General features: G+C 40.2%; 1 protein-coding gene across 3 annotated transcripts in view; it reads right to left on the bottom strand.

Moving 5' to 3' along the window:
* mgaa (MAX dimerization protein MGA a) overlaps nucleotides 1-14,555 on the bottom strand; it is a 106,651-nt gene that overhangs the window by 72,423 nt on the left and 19,673 nt on the right. For all 3 annotated transcript variants that reach the window (XM_073040316.1, XM_073040317.1, XM_073040318.1), the window contains one exon: nucleotides 7,425-8,529. In XM_073040316.1, the coding sequence (XP_072896417.1) occupies nucleotides 7,425-8,529 (1,105 nt within the window). The remainder of the gene's footprint in view (nucleotides 1-7,424; nucleotides 8,530-14,555) is intronic.

Here is a 14,555-nt window from a genome sequence, read left to right as displayed (position 1 = left end):
TACCTCTAGCCACCTAGTCCAATCAATACTCTAGTGAATTATCTTTGCACCCTCTAACTTAATCACATCCTTCTATGTATAGCCACTAAAACAGCACACAATATTCCAAATGAGATTGTATCAATGTCCTACATGGCTGTAATATGACATCTGAACTCCTGTGCTCAAGGCCCTCTGCAATGAAGAAGCAGTATGGCTGCTTGCTTTCTCCCCTTTGACTCCTTATGCTGCCACTTTCAAAACTTGATTTACTCTTACCCCAAAGTGTCTCTGTTCAACAACACTCCATTGGGCTCTGTCATTTATAGCAGTAGTCCCCAACCACTGGGCCGCGGACCAGTACCGGACCGCGGGGAAACGATATGATTTGGCGATTTGAAACAATACGAGTCAGCTGCACCTTTCCTCATTCCCTGTCACGCCCGCTGTTGAACTTGAACGCACACGAGGTCATCAGTCGCCTAAACTCAGTGATACCCTCATGCCTGGGATCACTGGTTGGCCTCGGGAAACCGGCTGCTGGGAAGTACCGCTGCTACTGGCCTGAAGCGCAGACAGATGGGCATCACCTCGAAACCTGTTTAGCACACCGAATGTTCATGGGGAACCCGGGGCTAAAATATTCGCAGACGACCTAATTTGGGCTCAGGGTTTCGTAAGTAGCAGAGCAGTTACCTCGCTGCGAGTCATCCCTCGAGCCAAACTTTTGTCAGCCGATAGATCCTACCTACCTACGGGGGGGGGGGGGGGGGCCTCTTATTGGTGTGTTGCAATGATTTTATATGTTCATACGAGAAAAATATGCACAGTGTTTAATATCCAAACGCAATTTAAAATGTTATGATACTATTGACTTATAAGTGAGTTACTGACTTATCACTATATTCATGCGAGGGAAAATATGTGCTGTGTGTTTAATATTAAATTCGTTAAACACTTTTAGAAATGAAATTGAGAGTATTAGCCACTTATAAGTGACATAGTTGACTTATTACCTATATTCTGGTCGTGATTAACACCCCCACACCACCCCTGCGTCAGTCGGTCTGCAAGAGTATTGTCAATATTAAACTGGTCCGCGGTGCAAAGGTTGGTGACCCCTGATTTACAGTACAAGTCCTGTCCATGATTAACCTCCTAAAATGCAAGTCTTCACACTTGACTGACTTAAAATTCCATATGTGATTCTTTTGCTAACTTTCCTAGTTGATTAGATCCATTTGACACCTTAGACAATCTTTTTCATTGACCAGCACACCACTAATTTTGGCATCATATGCAAAGTTACTCATAATGCCACCTACATTCTCATTCAAAATCATACGGGAACCTAACACTGATCCCAAACAGAAAAGCAAAGATTCAAGATTAATTTTGAATGAAGACCCACAAAAAAAAAACAGCAAATGTTTCTGATAAAGAAAATGCAAAAAAAAGACATCCTTTCACTGGTGGTGTTTCCAGTTTTCTGCAGTCAGTTGAGAACGAGCTTAGTCGCCTTTCATATTATGAGTGGCATGAACAAAGCGAGCATTTATTGCCTATCATTGAGAAGGTGATGTTGAGCCACATCTAATAGAAATGAATCCGTTCTGATGGAGGAGCTCCCTCAGTGCAGTTGTATAGGGACTCCCGATAATTAGTTCTAGTGTAAATGAAGAAATTGTGGTACATTTCCAAATCAAGACAGAATACAGTACAGGAGATAACCAATCACTTGTTGCCCTGGTCCTTCTTGATGGTAAAGGTGGAGGTGTTTAGATTTGAGAGGTGCTGTTAAGAGTGCCCAATATGAGTAACTGCAGTACATTTTGTAGATGGCACACACTACAGCCACTGCATACTAGTGAATCAATGCTTGAGAGATGATGGATGGAGTGCCAATTAAGAGGCTAATTTGTTTTTGATAGTGTTGAGCATTTGTAGTTGATGGGAGGTGCACTTATCCAGGCATGAAGATAATATTCGATCACATTTCTGACTCAGGTCTCATAGATGTGTAAAGATTATGAGACATCAGGAGATGAGTCACTCATTTCAGGATTCCCAGTGTGTGACCTGCTCTTCAACTATTAAAGGTAGTGTATGAGGTTAGTCTAACAGAGTTCTGGATCAATGGTGGCCTTAAGGATGATATAGAGGGAGTTAGTTGTGAGGATGCACACAATCCTACAAATTCACCTATCCTTGATATTCAGTGGCATTATCATTGAACAGTATCTTATAGGATTGTAGGCATCGAGAAGCTTGGGGAATGAACTGCAGTTATGTTCTGTGCCATGCCCCTTCAGAATTTGCAGCTCATCATGAATCATAAGCTATTCTTGAAGTCTGTCAGTCCTTGACACTCTTATTACTCAAATGTCACCTGTAACATACAAGCCAATGCCTGAATATTGATTAGGCCTTGCTGAATGAAGGAACAGATTGTTTCATTTGTCAATTTATGAATGAAACTAAATATTCTGCACTTAACAGTGAACATGCCACTTCTAACTTTATGATGGAAGGAAGGCCATAGATGGAGCAGCTGAAGGTGGTTCAGTTTAGGACACCACCTTTACTGTAAAATGTTTGCATGCTCCCTCCAAGATGTTTGAACCTTTAGATAATGGTTTACAGCTTTGGGAAGCAACTGTAGATGAGGTCCACTGCAGTTGAAAATGCAGTCCAGACCCCTTACCACTAAATATCAAGTTAGATGGCAAAAACCGATTACCTCAATTTTCCTTTCTTGCTTGGAAACCAAAGCACTGAAGCTCAAGGCAATTGGCAGGCAATGATACATGCCCTGTACTTTCAGTGAGTTTCCTTTCATTGCAAGTGGCCTGTGAGCTCCTCCTCTCCAAGTGGATCTGTCATTACCTAAAGTCTCCAACAACCTTTCTTCCTCTTGTTGCAAGCTTCAAAGGCTGAGTATTTCTTGTGGCTTCAAGATGAGCACAAAGAGAACAACACTGACATTAGAATCTCATCAGGACAAACCCAACTGCACTCTCCACTTTCATTATAAAGGTGTTCTGTTGCACCAGAGTTGACAGGAATCAAGAGCCAAGTCAACAATAGCAGGTGGCTTTCAGAGTCAGCACTCCATGAGTCGCAGTGACTGAGGTAGATGACTGAACTGCCTGAGAATAATTAAGTAGGTGTCAATCTTCCTAGATTATATGCCCCCCCCCCCCATCTCTGAGGTAGGATTAGCTTGTGATTCATGAAGACCTGCAAATTTTCAAGGGAGCATGTCAGTGCAGTTCGTCATTCCCTAAACTTCTGAGATTCCAACAATCCACACAAATCCACGTAACCACCCTGTGGCTAATCTGTCCAAGGAAAAGAGGATGTGGTATGCACAATATTTACAAAGCAGAAGAGTGTAATTCAACTTTGGCTGCTAATGCTCCATGCTAGCAAGGTATGATAAATGAGTACATTCTGCTCACATTCTACTGTACCTAAGCTTGTGCATATGCTGCTTAGGTGTACCCTACAAGCTTGACTGAAGTAGTTTTGTGAATTGCACCAGTGTTTTAGGGGTTCACAAAGACTGAAATTCTTGTTATATGTTAATACATACACACTTATTCGGCATAAGTTCATGTACATTTCTGAGAAACGTATTAAAAAAGGAAAATAAAAACAATGCAGAAATGCTAGGTAGCCCAAGCAACAAACATGAAGTGAAAGTTAGTTTTAGAAAGAAGAGAACTTCCCAACTCCAGCAGAGGGAAGTCTTGGAGAAGCATTTGTACGTTCAATGTTTTCAGCTATACTTGCTAAACCCATTTATCTTTAACCACTGATCTGTTAGCTATTGGTTAACCTATACATGTATGAATACTTACTGCTTTTAATTAGAAGAGGAAATGTAAGCATGCAGAGGATGATATTAATATGCAGAAACTGGGAAATGTCAGAAATTCCATTTCAAAGTCTTTATTAATGATTGTCTGTATTGATATAGCACCTTTAGATAGCAGGACAGATGACCAAGCATTACTGTTAACATTCTGCAGATAAACTAGAAAAGTTTGCACTTGAACCTCTAATGCCATTAAAAATGGTCAAAGTTTTTAATTATGTTGCATTTAGACAAAGGAAATGGAAATTAGTCTCTGCAGCATACCCCACACCTGATATAGCAACATATACTGAACTTCTGAAAATAAGTTCAAAAGACATCACGGAGAAAATCTTCAACGCAGGCTTCTAGTAACATGAATTTAATATAAGAAAGTACAGATAAACTATGCCCAAAAGGTTTCTACATGTCCAGCTCTTAAAAAGTAAAACACTATAGCTTACAAATAATCTGCAGCAACAATACTTGCATACTGTGGAAATAACTTGAGTGAAAATTAAATCTACAGCCGCAATCAGGTACTTACTACCTAGATCACCAAATTGTGCCAATGCATGGAAATATTCTGGCATTCATAATGATGACAAAAGGCTTGCATTTTGAGGAAAAAATAAATTCGCACGTGCAAGATCAGATCAGGTGACATTAACAAAGCAACCGATGTCTACTTCTGAACAACTTTAGTCCAAACTAAATTTTAACAAAATAATGAATGAATCTCCCCATAGACGACAACACTAATCAATTCCTCAATCCAGCCTGGAGGTTCCTTGGGTTCCAGCATCAAACCCAGCCTTACTATGTTCAAAGACCTACTCCCCAAACACCCCCCCAAGCCATTTGTGTCAATTTCCAACATGATCTCTAAAGCTTCCCCATTCTTTGCCAAATTCATTTCAGAAATATATTACAAGTAGATGCTTAATGTTTTTGCCACAAAAAGATTTTTGATCCCAACAGATCGTGTAAATGGAAAAGTGAATTTGCAAGAACTAGCCAGTAGTTGGATAGTAAGTAACATGTAACCTTGATAATATTTGTAGTTCAGTGGAACACATTTGCCAGAAAATTGAGGGTTTAGATGTATTTCTGGAAATTAACCAAAGCTGACACCAATCCGACGCACTCAGAATAGCTGCCCCAGGTGCCCTAGTCAATATTTATTCCTCAACTTGCATCATGACAGTAGATCATCTCTGGACCCTCTATATCAGGACACCTATATCATTCTATTGTTCAGTGACTACAGCTCTGCTTCCAATATTCAAGCAAATTCCAAGCAAACTTATCACCAAACTCTGGACCTTGGGAGTCAATGGCTCTCTCTGCAACTGGATCCTTGACTTTCTGGCCAACACACTGCAATCTGTAATGCCTCCACCACAATTATTCTGAACACTGGTGTTCTATAAGGATGGGCCATCACCCCCTACTCTATTTTCTGTGCACTCGTAACTGCATGGCCAGATTCTGCTCTAACTCCACCTACTAGTTTGCAGATGCCATCATTGTCTTGGAGAAGCATCTGTATGTTCAATGTTTTCAGCTTTACTTGCTAAACCCATTTACCTTTAACCACTGATCTGTTAGCTACTGGTTAACCTATACGTGTATGAATACTTACTGCTTTTAATTAGAAGAGGAAATGTAAGCACACAGAGGATGATATTAATGTGCAGAAACTGGAAAATGTACCTCAAATAACAATAAGTCAGAGAACGGGAAGGAGAAACAGAGCAGAATGACATGATGTCAAAACAACCTTTCCCTCAATGTCAGTAAAACAAAACAGCTGGTCTGACTTCAGAAAGTAAAGCAGTACACATGTTCATGTTGACATCAACAATACTGAGAGGTCAAGTTCCTGGGAATTCACATCACCAATAGCCTGTCCTGTTCCAACTACGTAGATGCCACAATCAAGAAAGCTCACAAATGTCTCTACTTCCTTAGCAAGATAAAAAGAGATTTGGTATGTCCTTGTCAACCCTAATTGAGTTATTGATGCATCACAGAAAGCATACCCTTTCGATGAATAACAGCTTAGTATGGCAAACAACTGCAACAAACTGCAGATTTGTGGAAAAAGTTCAGCACATCAGAAACCAACCTCCACAACATGGTCTCAATAAAGCAGCCAGCATAATTAAAGGCCCTACCCACCTTGACATTCTCTCTTCTCCCCTCTTCTATTGAGAAGATACAAAAGCCTGAAAGCAAGTACCATCAGGCATTAAGGACAGCTTCTACCCTGCTGTTATAAGACTATTATATACCTTCAGTACAATAAAAGTTTGAGTCTTGCCTTCACAATCTACCCAATTATGATCTTGCACCTCGTTTACCTGCATGGTACTCTCTGTAGTGGTTACACTTATTCTTCACCATCATTATTTTACCTTCTTCAACCTCAATGCACCATGTAATGATCTGATCAAGACAAAATTTCCATGGTACCATGGTCCATGTGGATTAATAAACCAATGTCTGTTATCAAATTTCTACATTACAAGCCCAAGGTTAATGCACGAGAAAAAAACATCCATGGCCTAGAGACTTCTTGCAGAGTCCACAGGTTTTGTAGGACAACGTAAGAAGTTTAATCATATTAGAGATCCCAGAACATGGCTAAAAAAAAAACTTTTGTTTTGAGGCCTTAAAGCTCCATGGAATCTTCAAAATCATAATCTTTACCTGTTTTAGGCCTCCTTTCTCCATGAATCTAATAAAACTCAATGACACCATACTTCCTAAAGAGGCATTTTTATGACCTTCCCGATTTGCTGCATTCAACAGTGCATATGTTGCTCCCACGTTTCAAATCAGGAGTTGCTGGGGTTTTTTTTACACATAACATCTTTTAACCATTTACTACCCTCTTTTCACTTTGTCCTTTTAATCATTCCTGCATTCAAAGACCTTTTTTTTTAAAAAAGTCAGAGCTGTTACAACTCTAAATTTTTTTTGAGTTCAATTGAAAGATCATCCACCTGAAGTGATAACTTAGTTTCTCCTCACAAGTACATTGAAACTGCTGAATATTCCCAGTATTCCATTTTTACTTTAGATTTCCAGAGTCTTTGCATTAGATTACATTATTACATTTTTCTAATGACACAATTGGCTTATGTTAAATTAGCAGCCTTGTCTCAATTTCTTTAGCAGGGCTCATGTATACCAAGCTTCTGGTTAGGCATGCATCTGCTTCACACTGGTTCAAAAGAAGTAAAAAAAAGATCGATGCATAAGGGAAGCTCACATCCCTCATTGTCCCTTTGATTATTGGTTTTTAATGATTCTTCAGGTTCAATAACTTCTTCAAAGTTTTGTAATTCAGGCATGTTCAATTACAAAATAATTTAGTTCATTACTGACACTCTTCTCTGTTTTAAGTTATGAATTCCTAAGCACATTTTCACAAAACACTTCTTTCATTTTCAAAAGGCCTAATAATCTGAATGTAGTCAGTTTTATTACAATGGTTTATTTTAGAACAGAATGAACCTTTTTTAAAGAAATTTCAAAATATTAAATGAGTTACACACCCTAACATAAATGGTCTCACCTGAGATGCATATGACACAAAGGTAACACCTTCCACATCATCCAGATCGGGACTGGCATCCTGAAATGCTTTTTCCCGTTCCAGATGTTTAGAGGATGCCAAAGAACTCATTCCCAAGACAGAACGGGAAGATTTCGCAGACAGCCGCAGCTTTTTTGTCCGTCTTCGTCTGCAAGCACCCGCTATGGCTTGTCGTGTCGACATAGCTGAAGATTTCCAATTGGTGCGAGGCATAGAGGTTTCCCCTGTAGAGCAAGTCCTACCATCTGGAGGTCTCCAGATCCCAGAACTGAATGCCTTACTAGACAAACGTGCAGACTTAAAGCAATTGGATAACACAGGAGGGTCCTCAGTAGAATTAAGATATGCTCTGGTTGAAGACATCCAAAGGGTGGAATTTCGTGCTTTTTCAGTAAATTTAATCTTACGAAATCTGAAGCCTTCTTCAGGCGACTTCCCAGAGGGTGTACTATGTGAAGCAGTTGGAATATTTTCAACTGTAGAGATGTGGGTTTTATTTTCAGTTATTTCTGATGCAAGGCTTCTCTCTTTGTGTCTTGAGCATTCTGATGTTGAATCCACGTTCTTCACTTGAGGTTTTTCAGCAGAGCTCGGTGAGCAAGTATGCTTTTCTGCTGAAACTGGAGAATGGACAATGGTAGGCAGAGGCCCTCCACTCCTCCGACAAGGAGACAACAGCTTTTGTGGTATTTCAGATATTTTTATGGTACCTTTTGGAATAATACATGGTTCCAAGCAAACTACAGGCACTTTAATGCTTTGCAGTTGCAGCATTTTAGCTTTAGGTGCTACTTCTGTTGGAAGTTTCAGTGGCTGCTTACTAACTGCAGGTGAAGTTGCATCCACTTCATTTTTGTCAAAAGTTTTATTAATTAATTCATAATTAGTCTTGTCATGCTGTTCCTCTGAATCTAAATATTCCTCCTCCTCTTTACATTGTAATCCACCACAATCAAGGTCCACTGAGTTTGCTGCACAATTGTATTCATAGTCATCTGGAGGTTCTTCCTTGACAATAATATTAAAAGGCTCTTCATGGTCTTCAGACGATGTTGAATAAATATTAGGAAGACATTTCAAGATGCTGGAGAGGAATAAAAAAAAGAATAAAGTACAATACACACTGAAAATAAAATATGGTCAAAAAACCTTTACATATATTGCTCCTAATCTGAACAATAAGGCAATGCACAACACTTTCAAATTAATGACACCATCATGCATTTTACTGGATTGCAAAAAGGACTGCATAAAAGCTAGGTACAACTCCAAACCAGGTTGGAGACAGAATCAGAAGCACATCAACTCTGGCAGGGTTTGCAAGCCATTACTTTCTACAAAGCAAAATCTAACATCATGAGTGGCAGTGATGCTTCACTGCCAGATAAGCTCAACATCTTTTATGCGTGCTTTGAAAGGGAGAATGGAACTGCAGCTAGGAGGACCCCTGCAGCAGCCGGTTACCCTGTGATCTCTGTCTTGGGAGATGGCGTCACGCTGTCTTAAGAGGGTGACCCCTCGCAAGGTGACAGGCCCCAATGGAGTACCTGGCAGGGCTCTGAAAACCAGGGCCAACTAACTGGCAGGGGCGTTCAAAGACATTTTCAATCTCTCATTGCTGCAGTCAGAAGTTCTCACCTGCTTCAAAAGGGCAACATTTATACCAGTGCCCAATAGTCCAGTTTCATCACTGTCATACCTTAGCCAAAACGACAGCAATCAGATATACAACTGGATTACAGAAAGGATAATTACAAACAAGGAAAAAAAGCAAGGAAGCAGAGAAATAACAGTATAAAACAGGCAGTGAAAGGTGACAAGAGATACAGAGTATGGTATCTTCTGCCTCATTTTGCATCTCACATTTGTATAAATGCAAAAAACGTGAATCAGGTTGGACAAACTGTAACCTAGTCTTCTCCCTAATCTGTACATTTTACAGTATTCAGGCAATATCGTGTGCGAGTATACTGTTAATAAAAAGTGACCAACTACTTAAATTCCTTAGATTGCCATACACTGCAACATTTATAAACCAATCTTTTAAAACCCACAATTGAACTATACACAAGAAATCAGTTCAGTCCTGAATACTCGTAACAACTCATTAAATCAGCTTGTTTTTTTTCAGCTCCCTCCAAATGTCTGCAAATCCCTGAAACTGTCAACTGCCAGGAACCCATCAGTGCAAATAAGAAACAAAATTATTTGGAAAAAAAATCTAAGCTAAATCAAAATGAGGTACTGGAAATGCCCAGCAGGTCAGACCACATCTATGCAGAGAAATACAGCAAGCATTTCAAGTCAATGACTTTTCGTAAGAATTAAACATATTTTAAGTTGCAAATAAGGGAGACAAACAGCACCAACAAAGGGAATTTCTGTGATTGGTTGGAGACCAAGACAGAATGAATACTGTAAATCATGGTGGTGCCAGATGAGAAACTATTGTGAAGGCATGGACAGGTTAATAATCTTGCGAAGATAAATGGCAGAGTAGGAAAGGATGCATATGTGTGGAGCTTGCTATTTTCTGTACAAACACATGGACTCTCTCCCCTCCCCGTAGTCTTGATTCACTCACATCGCAAAATTTCTGCTAGTGTAGGTGGATATCAGGGAAACAGAGTGGCATGAGATGGAGATGAAACGAGAGAATAGATTACAGGCAATTAAGTGACCCTATGTCCGAAGAAATTTAACAATTAAAGAGACAGGCAACTGGATTGAACCAGTATTTTCTGCAGAGTGGTCATCTAATCAATGTTTGATTTTTCTCATGTACAGGACATGTTGTATGACCCAGATGCAGTTCACAGTAGTGAAAATACAGGTGAACTGCTTCACTTAAAAGGTGTGGTCATCTCTGATGACAGGTTATCAACTTTCAATGTTTCCTGTTTTACTTTCCACAGAATCTCAGTACTTATAGCATTTACATTACTGCTGCAACCCGCAGCTTTTTTCCTCACAACTCCAGCATTCAGATCCTCTTGATCTCCATTCTATCCAAAGCTTCTTTTTTCATCACTCCCCACCCCCACCATAACCCAATTCAACTTTTCTGAAACTTAAAACGTGCTTGTTTTCAACCTTTGCCTATATCGGATGAAAAGTCATTAACATGAAACATTATTTTTGTTTTTCTCTCTCAATAAGTGGTGTCTGACTGGGTGAGTTTTGAGCATTTTGTTTTTATTTCAGATTTTCAACACATAGAACTTTTTCTGTATTCAATATGGGGGCAATTAGTTGAATAATTTTACTTTTCCGGTACCACTGAAGAACTGCTGAATGACTTGTCAAGACAAGCAATAGACCATGTGTGAAGGGCGAATGCATGGTAGCTGTTGAGTACACTGACAATGCACTGGGATTGTTTACTGCTCTATATCAATTAAAAGAATATTAATTTCATCCCGGATGTTACCAGTTTATGAAATTTGGGTTCAATTCTGAACGTGGATCCTATCTGCATGGAGTTTGCACATTCTCTTGTGTCATGTGGGTGGGTTCCCTCAGGGTGCTCCAGTATCTTCCCTTAGCCCACAACTGTGCAGGTGGGTGGGTTAACTGGTCACTGTAAATTGCCTCTAGTGTATGTGCAGAGGTAGAATATGGTAGAAATAGAAGAGAATATAAAATCAAAAAGGATCCAAACCTCTCCTTCCCACAGGAGATTATAGTATTGATGTGGATAGAGAATTGGTTGGCAGACAGGAAGCAGAGTGGGAATAAACGGGACCTTTTCGGAATGGCAGGCAGTGACTAGTGGGGTACCGCAAGGCTCAGTGCTGGGACCCCAGTTGTTTACAATATATATTAATGATTTAGATGAGGGAATTAAATGCAGCATCTCCAAGTTTGCGGATGACACGAAGCTGGGCGGCGGTGTTAGCTGTGAGGAGGATGCTAAGAGGATGCAGGGTGACTTGGATAGGTTAGGTGAGTGGGGAAATTCATGGCAGATGCAATTTAATGTGGATAAATGGGAGGTTATCCACTTTGGTGGCAAGAACAGGAAAACAGATTATTATCTGAATGGTGGTCGATCAGGAAAAGGGGAGGTGCAACGAGACCTGGGTGTCATTGTACACCAGTCATTGAAAGTGGGCATGCAGGTACAGCAGGCGGTGAAAAAGGTGAATGGTATGTTGGCATTCATAGCAAGAGGATTCGAGTACAGGAGCAAGGAGGTTCTACTGCAGTTGTACATGGCCTTGGTGAGACCGCACCTAGAAGATTGTGTGCAGTTTTGGTCCCCTAATCTGAGGAAAGACATTCTTGCCATAGAGGGAGTACAAAGAAGGCTCACCAGATTGATTCCTGGGATGGCAGGACTTTCATATGAAGAAAGACTGGATCGACTGGGCTTATACTCGCTGGAATTTAGAAGATTGAGGGGGGATCTTATTGAAACGTATAAAATTCTAAAGGGATTGGACAGGCTAGATGCAGGGAGATTGTTCCCGATGTTGGGGAAGTCCAGAACGAGGGGTCACAGTTTAAGGATAAAGGGGAAGCCTTTTAGGACCAAGATGAGGAGAAAATTCTTCACACAGAGAGTGGTGAATTTGTCGAATTCTCTGCCACAGGAAACAGTTGAGTCCAGTTCATTGGCTATATTTAAGAGGGAGTTAGATATCGCCCTTGTGGCTAAAGGGATCAGGGGGTACGGAGAAAAGGCAGGTACAGGGTTCTGAATTGGATGATCAGCCATGATCATGCTGAATGATGGTGCACGCTTGAAGGGCCGAATGGCCTACTCCTGCACCTATCTTCTATGTTTCTATGTATTTACCTAGCTGTCTTTCATGTTGTTAAATATCCTCACATCACCCAATATTTCTGGCAGCTCAGTCCAAATGTGAAGTTGCCCTCATGTCTTTGTTATATCTCTAACACCTCTGATTTATACCAATAACCCTCTAGTTTCTAGCACCCACACTTTGGGAAAAGGACTATGCCCCTCATAATGTTATATGATGAAGTTACCCCTCAATTTTGCAGGAAATAAAGTCCTCATCTGCATAACCTCTCCTTATAACTTAGGCACCCAACTCCAGGCAACATCCTTGGTACTGTGGATTCTACTAAATTGGAACACATTGGGACCCATACATTTTGGCACAATTAACTGGCTGCCCCAATTAGCTGAAGTTTCATGGAAATAGTTAAAAAGGTATTAAAAATGACAAACTACCATTTAACCAAATAACAAATTAAATATTTAAATTTAATATAGAATAAATTAAAACACTAGCAAAACTACTACACTACAAAACCATATTGTCCTGCCTTTTCCTGTAACCTTTGACACCTTGACTAACTAAGAACCTATCAAAATCCACTTTAAATATATTCAATGACTTGCCCGCCACAGCTGTCTGTGGCAATGAATTCCACAGATTCACCACCCTCTGTCCAAATAAATTTCTTCTCATATCGGTTCTAAATGGATGTCCCTCAATTCTGAAGGTGTGCCTTCTGGTCTTCGACTCAGCAACTACAGGAAACATCCTCTCCATATCAATTCTATCTAGGCTTTTCAATAATTGAGGTTTCAAAGAGGAGCCCCCAGCCTCCATTCTTCCAAACTCTAGCAGGTACAGGTCCAGATCCAGATCTATTGAATGCTCCTATGTTAACCCTTTCATTACCCAGAATCATTCTCGTGAACCTCCCTTGAACCCTAAAACTCTCTCCAATGTCAAAACATCTGTTTCTTAAATAAGGGATCCAAAATTGCTCACAATATTCCAAGTACAGTCTGACAAATGTCTTAGAAAGCCTCAGCATCACATCCTTGCTCTTATATCGAATGCTAACAGTGCATTCGCCTTCCTTACCACTGACTCAACCTGCAAGCTGACACAAGGATTCCCAAGTCCCTTTGCACCTCTGATTTTTGAATATTCTCCCCATTTAGAAAACAGTCTACAGCTTTATTCCTTCTACCCAAGTGCATGACCATATACTCCCCTCCACAATATTCCAACTGCCACTTATTTGTTCATTCTCCCAAACTGTCCTTTTCAGAATCCGCAACACAACTTGGGGCTCCACCCATCTTTGTTTTGTCTGTAAACTTAGCCATAAAGTCATCAATTTCATCATCCAAATCGTTGACATATAACATGAAAAGATACGCTCCCAAAACCAACCCTAATGGGACACAAGTAGTCACCAGCAGCCAACCAGAATAGGCCCCCTTTATTCTGACTCTCTGCCTCCTCCCAGTCAGCCAATCTTCTATCCATGCTAGTATGGGCAACCTTATCTTGTTTAGCAGTCTTATGTACGGACAGCACCTTGTCAAAGGCCTCCGAAAATCCAACTAAACAACATCCATCAACTCTTTGTCTATCCTGCCTGTTATTTCCTCAAAGAACTTCAGATTTCCATCTAAGGCTGGGGTTCCAAACCTAGGGTCCATAGCATAAGAAAGGTTGAGAACTCCTGCCTCATGGAAACCATTCTGTCTGGCCTATTTTTATCTTGCAAGTACCCTGAAACATCATCCTTAATAATGGACTCCAACATCTTCCAACCACTGAGGTTAGGGTAACTGGCCTAAATTCTTTGTAGTGCTGAAGTAGTGAAATCATTTCATTTGCACCTATGGCCATTTCTGGCAACTCCAAACCTGAATGCTTGAAACTGCAATGAGCAGTTCTGAATTACCTTATTACATATTACTCACCAACTATCAGTGACAAAAATCACTGCTTTCTGAACACAAACACCTAAGCAAGGTGTAGTGTCTAATGACCATACGACATACATGTGAGTGACGCTAGCTAGAAAATGTTCGGCAACCATCTTCTGTCCCAAGTAGGTGGCATAGTGTTCCAAATAAACAAAGGGAATTCTGGCTATTTTCTCTGTTTATGTTCTTTAAGAGTTGTAAGAGTTGTCCCAAATAAGCAGCTGCCTCAATTAATCAAATAACCAGAATCGACTGTATATCTATTCTGCACACTTTCTAGTTTAATAACAACTTTCCTGTGAAAGGTTGACGAAAACTACTCTCAATCATCCAAGTGTGGTCTTATCACCATCTTATACAACAGCAACATAATTTTCCTACTCCTATACTCAATACCTTGA

This window comes from Hemitrygon akajei, chromosome 3 (genome assembly GCF_048418815.1).
Source record: "Hemitrygon akajei chromosome 3, sHemAka1.3, whole genome shotgun sequence".
NCBI classification, from domain to species: Eukaryota; Metazoa; Chordata; class Chondrichthyes; order Myliobatiformes; family Dasyatidae; genus Hemitrygon; species Hemitrygon akajei.
Note: the sequence above shows the minus strand (reverse complement) of the source record. Positions and strands in the feature narration are given on the sequence as shown.